This window comes from Pundamilia nyererei, unplaced genomic scaffold (assembly GCF_000239375.1).
Source record: "Pundamilia nyererei isolate P.nyererei 1_Seehausen unplaced genomic scaffold, PunNye1.0 scaffold00098, whole genome shotgun sequence".
Lineage (NCBI taxonomy): Eukaryota > Metazoa > Chordata > Actinopteri > Cichliformes > Cichlidae > Pundamilia > Pundamilia nyererei.
In genome coordinates this window covers 2,326,690-2,337,159 of record NW_005187499.1, presented here as the reverse complement: position 1 = coordinate 2,337,159, position 10,470 = coordinate 2,326,690, and the positions used below count along the sequence as shown (strand labels likewise).

General features: G+C 42.1%; 1 protein-coding gene across 10 annotated transcripts in view; it reads right to left on the bottom strand.

The window, feature by feature from the left end:
* Positions 1 to 3,633: 3,633 nt before the first annotated feature.
* The window catches only part of ctnnd2b (catenin (cadherin-associated protein), delta 2b), a 231,489-nt gene continuing 224,652 nt past the window's right edge, over positions 3,634 to 10,470 (bottom strand). For all 10 annotated transcript variants that reach the window (XM_005740267.1, XM_005740268.1, XM_013912714.1 and 7 more), the window contains 3 exons: positions 10,301 to 10,429; positions 8,545 to 8,621; positions 3,634 to 6,318 (listed from right to left, as the gene is read on the bottom strand). In XM_005740267.1, the coding sequence (XP_005740324.1) occupies positions 6,055 to 6,318; positions 8,545 to 8,621; positions 10,301 to 10,429 (470 nt within the window). In that variant the 3' untranslated portion in view covers positions 3,634 to 6,054. The remainder of the gene's footprint in view (positions 6,319 to 8,544; positions 8,622 to 10,300; positions 10,430 to 10,470) is intronic.

Below are 10,470 nucleotides of genomic sequence, written 5' to 3'. Positions count from 1 at the left end.
ATGCATCTTTTATATACAGTCTTTGATGCTACTTATTTCATTTTTTAAAAAAAGTCTTTGATATCACAGCAGCACTTTTGCAATATTATTATTATTTCTTTTATTTGTTGCTACTAGCATGAAATTATTAGACTTGGTCGGATTCCCACACTTGATCATATACTCCGACCACAGAAAGAAACTGTTTGCGTGACACAGAAGCTCTTACATCAGCATCCAGACTCGGTGAAAAACTTACAGGATGTCCACTATTTATTTCTTGAGCTTCTCTCTCACTTTGCTCTGTACTCCGACAGTGTAGTCACACTCTCCCCCCCACACACAGCTCCCCCCCACACACAGAAATGCTGTGCGTGTCTGTGGTGTGGCGATCCATCTGCAGAAAGTCATGCAGAACAGGCCTCGGAGACTAAAATGGCCGCCACCCTGACCTGTGGTGCAGTTTCTCTAATGACCACCAGAGAGCACTCATGACCCTTTACAGGCCAAAATAAAGTCATTGCATGGATGGACCTGCACACAGACCCACAGACACACACAGAAACACGCACACACACACAGACCACTGGAAAACTCCATTGATTATGTCACATCAACATGTGTTGATCTTATCTAAGTAAAAATGGAAGAATTAAAGGTAAATAGCAAAAGCTACAGCCACCTTTTGTCCCGTGCCTAAATGATGAGCAGCATTTATGTTAATAGTCTCTACAATGTGCTATACCACACTGGTTAATTCTCCCAGTTTCTATTTGCGGTATCTTTAATAGAACATGTGCACTCATCTAGTTTATTAGAGGCATCAAACTACTGCTAGTTAGACCCCGCCCCCTTTACTCACAGGGCAGTTTTTGTTCCCAGCTTCCACAAAATGCTGAAAACCTTCCTGTGAGTGAGATCTGGCTCCATGCTGACTGCCACATCACATCACTTCAGTAGATTTGTCAGTCAGACAGTCATGCTGCCAATTTCCTGTTCAGTGTCACCCCAAAGGTGCTCTGCTGGATTCAGACCAAACCTGCATCTGCAGGACTTTACATGAAGGTAGCATCTCTCTGGTTTCAGGGATTTTGTCTAGGATGGTGGAACACTGAGATAAAAGCTTTGTTTAAAATAAAACTCAAATGCATCCTCCAAAAAAAATAAAAAAATGCTAATTGGATTTGAAAATCCCAATAATTTTAGGACGACAACCACAAATGTCTCCAACAACTTCTGTTGTCTCATTTAGCGACTTGTTAGCAATAACATGTCCAGATTATGTGAAAACACATGAGCGTGATACTTGTATATTTAATGATGCAGGATAAAAGTAACCACAGACCATATTTTAGGCATCTAAGCCAAACCCCTGGAAGTGAAATGGACATTAATGACTTATTTCAGGGTTTTAGGACTCATTCCTGCAGCACTCTGTATGTCAGTGTTTAACAAAGCATGGTTGGATTCCTTTTCTTGCTTCCGTCTGCAGTGGGCTGAGGGACCACTGAATGACTTGTATTCTATTGTTAGTTTCACATAAGAATGCTTTCTGGCAACTAACCATGAGTGTGCACTGTCCCAGGACCAGGAAATATGTAAAAATAGTCCTTCCTTGGAGCTTAATGTGGTTGAAAGAGTTTGAGCATGGGACAAGAGTCTAAGTTAGGATCTTTTCATAAGTGGAGAACAAAAACAAACTATGAAGGACACAAATATCATATGTGAATGCACATACGCATTTATGGTGTTGTGCAATAACTTTTGTATACTTGTGTAATCCTTGTTAAATGTTAAAGCTCCTGCTCTTTGTGGCATTATTTAAGGGGGAATGTATCCACAGAGTGACACATTTCACTTTGACTCACACATTTCTTGTGTTCTCTCTCTTTTTTAAATTTGAGCCAATCACACATCTGCTTTCCTAACTGCTTATTCACAGTGAGCTGGGGCCTATCCCAGCTGACACAGGGTGACAGGTGGGGTACACACTGGTCAGGTCACCAGTCAAACCACAGCTCGAGGCAGACAAACACACTCTCAAATCAATAAGTATGGCCAATTTAGAATCACCAGTTAATTGAACACGCACGTCCTTGGGAGGAGGCTGGACCCACACAGGAACAGATGTGTTGGAGAACTCTCAGTATAAGGGATAGGAGACAAAGGATAAAAATGCCGTACAGTCCTGCAAAGTAGGACATCTGGTTGACTTAGCAACTATAGAAATGTGTTTCCTGTGATGTGAATAATGTCTGACTCTAGCAAACACATTTCCGTCCTGTACTAAAAGAAGGGTGGGTAAAACTCCCTGGAAAGTGGGATGCCAAACAATAAAACCTAAGCTGTTCTGCAGACACAGCACACTGGAAAAAACACAGAATACCTTTTTTCCACTGATGTGGTGCCACAGCTGCTGATGGTACATTGCCAGCTCTGTCAGAGTGCCTCATGCAATCAAGCCTACATTTCAACAGGTTGGAGAGTATGTGGTAAAAAGTTAGGATAATTGTGATGGCCAAACCCGTGGCCACACTCTAAAGTCGGTAACTTTTGTATTTTCATTCTTCATTTTGAACATAGTAATACATTTTAGTTGCCAATAACTTTATACTTTGGATACATTTGTTCTATTTGTAAGCGCGGACATTTAGTTTACTTAATTTCTTTGCTTTCTGACTAACTTTTGTCTTTTTATTTCTTACCTGCCATCATCCCTGGGAGTTGCTGGACAAAAGATGGTAGCCAGGGTTTGAAACCATTAAATACAAAGGAAGATAATTGGACCACACCACCACTTCCTGCTGAAGGGGGGGTGTGTGTTTTCTTTACTTTAAAAACAAAGTATTTGTATTTAATTAAATATTTGAGTTTAGGGTTTAATGGGGTTTTTGATTTTCTTCTTTAGTGTTTAGTTTATTAACAAAACAGATTGTACTGCATCGTTTGTGATTTATGATTGTGTTTTGTTTGTTACCCCTCATGTGTCACAATGGTCTGATCAGCCATTATATATACCCTTGTATGTCATTTCATGTTTAGGTCAATTATGTATGTTTGGGCAGTCATTTGGTTTGTTAAGGTTGCAGTCTTTGCCTGAGTTCAGTTTTGTTTCTTTGACCTCTTTTATGAGCTCAACATTTATTAGTCTTGTAAATATAATTTTTGGGGGTTAAATAAATGGAAACTATATTTTTCTAATAATTCCTGGGCTCCTCCTGTTTTTCAACTCGGTCCATCACAATAATATAATGAGTAAGACAAACATGGGAGAATAGCATAGCGTGCTATTGGATCACTGTGGTATTGTGTCACTTCCTGTTCTTGTTTTTCTGCAGGTTAATCTGTGCAGCTCATTCAATTACAAGCCTTTATCTCGACCAGTCGTGGCAGATGGCCGCCCCTCCTTGAGCCTGGTTCTGCTGGAGGCTTCTTCCTGTTAAAAGGGTTTTTTTCCTTCCCACGAGTGCTTGTTCACAAGGGGGTCATCTAATAGCTGGCTTTTTCTCTTTATATCGCAGTCTTTACCTGCAATATGAATAAAACTGAATAGAATTGGAGAAAAGAGTCCTCAATTTTGCACCAGGAGTACTACTTCAGTCGTAAACAGCTTTGTTTTTGACACCAGAACAAACAAACTCTCAGAATCAGAGGTTCTTTGATGGTTCGTTTATATTTTTGGAGCAGTTGCAGTCTGTTTGAGGCAATAGAAAGATTCACAATTTCTCTTTTTAAAACACGTTTGGTCTAGCAAAAAAAAGGTCACCGACGTTATATCTCCATACAGGTCTCATAGTAAGTTTTCTCTGCCTAAGGATCACAAGGACATACATAACGTTCTCAGTTTCCAGATGCTTACTAACAAAAATACAGCACGTCTGCTTTCCATCCAGTGTGTGTTTGTGGTGGTGGGGCTGCTGCATTATGAGTGGCTTTATCAAGCATTGGAAGATGACCTCTAGGACTTCTAAACAGCAGTGAGTAGGGAGAACCAGGGTCTGGTGTCACCTTTTACAATTTAGCCTTCTTCACTTACAGAAAAAAACAGAAGAAAGAAAAAAGATATTTCAGTTTGACAACAAAATGGGCATGCATTGACGGGTGCATGTTTTGGTATCTGAGACCAAATCATCTAAAAAGCAGAGGTGCACTGGTGACACACTCCAGTGCATCAGTGCAGCACGATGGGTGGAGTCTGAAAACATCTTGTGCACAGACAGAATACAGACGTGTCGGAAATACTTCTCACGGATGTAGCACCTTTGCTAGACTGCCTCAGTGACGACGTGGATCCCTGGGCCCTGGTCTACTCTACTCCACATAGCAACAACATTACTACACAAAGTCGACAATTTTAGTGTGCTGACCAGAAAATTAACTGTGAACAAAATTCCTACATGTAGCTGTTTTTTTAAATTTTTTTTAAACAAGTCTTTTTTTCCATAATGTTGCTGCTATAAGTGACATCCACATCTGCACATAAAAAGTATATATTTATATTTATATAATATATATCCGTACTCTATTAACAGTTGTTGTCTACCATGAAGTTAGAATTGCCAACCATCTCTCAGAAAAGTTTTTTCTTTTTTTGTACTTCAAACATGAATTAATTTACAACACAGAAATCAACTAATTTTGTACAGCTCTGGAGGAAGTGAGGCTCCACAGTCCCTCCGCGATTTTCCTTTTTCTCTTCTTCTTCTTCTTTTTTTTTTTCTTGTTACGATTTTACTCGGGAGTTTCGGTGCAGTTCGACGGTTTTCATCCCAGTAAAACACAGTTTAGAAAAACCAAAGCATTTACAAAGTGGCATCGTTAGAACGGCGAGGATGTTCAGCTGAAAACCTTCAGCTCAACTTGGACCCTTGAATGCACCGTCAACACTCCCCTTTCAGCTGAGGGGAAGTATCCCTCGTTTGGCACGGTTATATACATGATGAACACAGGTCACTCAAAGGAGGGGGGTAAAAGCAGGGGAATGGTGTGGAGAAGATGTAACGCTAGCCTAAAAAAGCCCAAAAAACAACCTTTCTTTAGCAGTTCTGGCAGCTGTACTAACTGTAGGGCAGTGGAAAGGAGCACCGTGACCTTGCAATTCATATCCAGTGTTTCACATTAGCAACATCCATGATATGGGTTCTGAAAGTCTGTGTGTGTTTGGGTAAGGGGGCGTACTTGGTGAGGAGGTGAGTCGGAACCAGTGGCAAAAGGCCTGACATGACACAGAAAATAGTGCAATGTACAGTACGCAATGCATCTCCGTAAATGTACAGTGTACATCAAATACTATACAATCAGAATTAAAAAAGTAGAAACACAAAAAAAAGTGTTACAAATGACCAAAAGTCTTTCTTGCCCAGAGAATACGTCACGCTGAAGCCACAGACAGAAAGAAAAGTTTTGTGTGACAGACGTCCTATGTGTCCTACAGTTCTTGTGCTTCACTTTACTAAAACCCATGGATGCTATACCACATATTTACAGATTCCTCTTGGGGTATCTCTGACTCGCTGCAAAACATCTCATCCTCAAGTCCACCAATCCATGTTTATCTTTCATCGTCCTTCTTCATCGCAAAACCGTTTGCCAACTTTTGCTCTCCCGCTTCCCTTTCATGTCCCGACTCTCTTCTCTCTCTCCGGGTTAGTCTCCGATTGACATTCTGTATCCTACAAGAAGCGGGCGCTCTTTCTGTCTGGTGAACCTTCTCTACCACTTGTTGATCACAAACGAAACACAGAAAGAAAATGTGTCGGTCAGTTTGGTTGGTGGTGTGCATGCACATGCTTGGCCAATCCTCCATTTGCTTCTGGTCCTCTCCTTCCTCTCAGAGATGTCCCTGAAAGGAGTGAAATGTCTATCAAGCTTGCTGCCCGTGTCTCCTTTCATGCGCTCCATCCTCCCCCTTCATCATCCTGCTATCTATGATGCTACTCAGGAACTACAGGGGAGGATGGGGAGGGAGGAAGGGAACCTGTCCTTTCATCTTCTTTCACTCCACCTTTAAGCCACCCCCCCTTCACTTCCGGGTTTTCTTTTATCCGTACTCTCCTCCTCCTCCCTCATCTCCCCTTACACCCAGGAATCTGGTGAGGCTGGGTAGTGGCTGGTCTCGTAGTTGAGCTCGCTGTAGGGCCGCGAGGCTGAGTAGAAGTCTACATAGTTGCCGGTGGACTTGAGGCCCTGCAGGTGCATGTTAAGGTCACCCTGCGGGGGACGCCCTCCAGCATGAACCTGGTTCTCGTAGCAGGCCTGATCCTCGTAGTTGCTGCTGTCAGGTGGAGGAGGATTTTGGAAAGGGGGGTAGGGTTCTGATGGCAAGCCTTGAGAAGATACCTAGAAAGAAGGAGAGCACAATCATTACAAATGACCACTCATGATTGGTCCAAGTCACCACAAGTGAGAGTGAGGGGAGTACTGGGAACCATGAGGTTTCTCATGTGACACTGCACATTGCTATAGAGTCGTCCACCATTTTGGATGTGATACAATACAAAGCTTCCAAGCGATTGCTTTGGTTGCTAGCAGATGTCTACTTAGTAGACCACTAGATGAGTGGCTGTAAAATCTGAAAAGGTGTGACACAAACAGGAAATGGAGATGTTCACCTTCAAGTTAAAAGCTGTGCCTTAGGGCTCACATTTCAAAAGTTGGAACTTTAACTTTGAAGGCAAATTTCCAATTTGTGTTGCACTTTTTACAGTTTCACTCCAGCTCAGAGAGCAGCTGGCCAGTATTTATACACAAGTCCATCACTTCTATTCAAACTACCACCGCAACAATATGCTTGTGACCAAACCAACCACGAGGAGCTTTTTTTCCATAGCAACAGGTAGTTGACAGATGGTCATGCATCCGTCTTTAAGCGTTTGATTGGGACCCTGTTCACTTGATTCTACGTTGTCACTATTATTGTCAATGCCATGTCCAAATAAGGTAGCATCACATGGTTAGTGGTCACATGTCTGCAAAACCTCAATAAAACTGGGTTCTGACATTCCTTCATCAAAGTGGGTGATGGGTAGCGATTAGCTTTTACCGGCAACACCATCCAACCAAAGACTAGACTGTGAGAATAACTGGAATTCACGGGTGTATTGCCATAGTGCTTAAACAGCATTCTTTATAGGTTTACAGTGACCTTTTAGGACTTCATAGTGTCTTTATAGCATCACTATTAAAGCCTTTACGATTCAGTTTCACTGTGATATTTCCTATTCACCTAGAACTATACAGCAGATCTTCCTCTTAAAGGTGAGATGAGTCATAAAGAATTGAATAAAGCTGGCAGCGCAGCATGGAAATATTAATGCTTTCTAGTCTATCAGATGCTGAGTGTTGTGGGTTTTCAAACGTTTCCTCAGTGAACTCGGGGCATCTTAAACTATTGAGTTCAAATATCTAACCACTAACTAACCTGTCTTTGGTGTTTTTATTTTTTCCTCTCTCTTTACACTTTACTCTTTACATCTTATTTTTATTCACACCTGCTTCTTGTAGTGTTAGTAATTCATTTCATGAAGGAAGGAACCTTCTGAGTTTATAGTGGACATGTATAATGGCTAATTTACACTATGAAGCCCAAAAAATGGTAAAAATGGTAAATGGCCTGTATTTATATACTGTAGCGCTTTACTAGTCCCTAAGGACCCCAAAGCGCTTCACACTACAGTCAGTCATTCACCCATTCACACACTGGTGATGGCAGCTACATTGTAGCCACAGCCACCCTGGGGCGCACTGACAGAGGCGAGGCTGCCGGACACTGGCGCCACCGGGCCCTCTGACCACCACCAGTAGGCAACGGGTGAAGTGTCTTGCCCAAGGACACAACGACCGAGACTGTCCGAGCCGGGCTCGAACCGGCAACCTTCCGATTACAAGGCGAGCTCCCAACTCTTGAGCCACGATCGCCCCTGTAAAAATGACATAGATTTACCGCTGTGCCATCTTGTGCCAGTACAGAACGGGATTTCACTGGGTAGGGTGGTTGGTTGGTGATAAGAGATAGCATAAACAAATGTAAGTCTAAATAGTAACAATAACTCAGTGTAAAAAAAGTCCTCCACACTGTCTTCATTCATAAAAGCCTTACATTATTTTTCAGTTTCAGTGCAGCTGGCCAAACAACGAGAAGCAACAGCAACAAACACTTACTGCTAAAGAGAGAGAGTGACAGTGGACGGTATATCCTTGCTTTTTCAACATAAAACTCATTTTTGCAGATAGGGGCAGTTCAAAGTGACCCCCTTACATTGCTTTTTAGTGTCAGTGCCCTTGTTTTCCACTGAGTTATCAATTGTGTCACTAGTTTGCTAACATAAACTAATGTAAGTCTATTAGCCGCAACCAGCCAACCAACCCAGTGATGATTACGCTAAACATGTTCTAAAAACGTTAAGCCGCACAGTGTTAAACCTATGTTAGTTTTTGAGAGCAGGGCTCCATGATGTAAATTAGCCTTTAATGCTGGTGTGTCAGCTAGAGGTAACAAGTCACCTTTAGCATGTACATGAAACCTGATTATGGAATGTGTTTCCTAAAGAAAGGGACTTGTCATACCTGATTATACTTCAGGTCATCAGTTGGGGACACATACGCTCCTCTGTGTAGTGTTGAAGACCCACCGGAGATTTGACCTGCAGACACAGTGAGGATGAGTTCATGCTCTAAATCGTTTACTCAGTTTTTATAATTAAAGTAATCAAATGGGAGTAGGCTGTCAGTGGTATCAGCTGGACACCTGCTGCATTAACATTAATGAAGAGGATGATGAATGGTGATTAAGGAGAGCTTGGATTTTTTTGTTTCCAATGTAACAACTGCTCTTGGTGTGAACTCTCTCCAAGGATAGACCGCATACAACAATGAAACCCTCGCTGAAACCCAGGATGTTGACAACAAGATTAAAGCTCTGTGCTGATGGTGATGTTGGAAGAAAAATGCTGCTGATAATGAAAAGTTCCTTATAAGATATGATGGTGCAACAGCCTAAGGCCTTCCAATGGGAAGATTGGTGTTAGAGGCCAGAGGCCAGAACTGACTTAGCTCAATGGACCAGAGAGAAAACACAGACACAGCTTTCAGGTGTGCAAAGTGAGCAGACAGCAGAGGTCAGTGGTCTCAGATGCTAGTTGGGTAGTCATAAAACAATTCATTGATAAGTGGCTGCTCATGTGAGTCTGCAGCGTCTCTAGGTTTCTCAGTCAAAGCCACCCTTCACCTGACACATCCAATTTCAAAGCACTAACATAGCACAGGTAGAAATACTAGCTTGAGGACTCATAAAGGGACTTCACTGACCAGTTGGTCATGTCACTGTGGCTACATCCATCTTTTATATACAGCCTATGCATATAATCAGGGGTGCACATAAGTGGTCCGCAGGTGTGCATTCGCTGTCAAAATAAAAGACGCACACCAGATAAGAAGTTGCAACGCGCGTTTGCGTACATATAAAGGCAGTGTTTTTGTCCACTAGAGTGGGATTTTCACGGCATATTCTGCACCACATCTCTGTACGTTCATCATTTGTTTGAAGCCAGCTCACCTCCTGCAACCACTTTTCCGAGAATACGCGCTTCTTTTGTGGTTCGGACTCCTTCTGAGATTTCTTTAGGGTTGGAGGAACACCAAAGTAATTGCTTAAAGGAGCTTCTTCGACATCTTTAAGAGTTCTAAACAAATGTCTGTCCTCCTCCAGAAAATCTTAAGTACGCAAACGCGTGTTGCAACTTCTTATCTGGTGTGCGTCTTTTATTTTGACAGCGAATGCACACCTGCGGACCACTTATGTGCATCCCTGCATATAAGAAGGTTTATGGTTGGAGTGGCTTAAAATGGAAAGATTTAGTCTAATTTATTGGTGTCTGTTTGTCCAGACAATTTTTATAGAGAAATTTAAAGCTGCTGCTAGCAGTCTGTTAGCTAACCAGCTAACTAACTAACCAGCATCTCTAAGACTCTCACACTAACTAGCTACATCTTGATTAAATGTATTTTGAGTCACCTGTGATGTTTTTGCACAATGTCAGCTTTAACACAATAACAACAACCTACTGAACAAAAAAGACATAACAAGTGTGATGTAATAAGCACTGACAGGTGGATTTATATTTGGGCAAAGCTAAACTACAAAAATGAAAGTGGTTTTAATCTTTTCACTGCCATGATCTCTCTCGGGATAAAAATAAATAGTTTCCCATGAAACGATTCCTTTCATATCTCTTAACGCACACTCCTTTATACTAAAACCATCACCTCTGCTGGAAACAGCTTTATGTGTGTTTGTGACAAATGTGCAGTTTGGAATTCCTACCCGCCATGGCGTCTTTCCGGGATGTGTGCTCGCCCTTGCTGCTATGGTAACTGGCATTGCCAGTTGACTCGTAGTCTGCCTTTCTCTCCTTCAATGCCATCATCTCCCTGGGGGACGCAGGAGCACTCGCTACATACACACACACACACACACACACACACACACACACA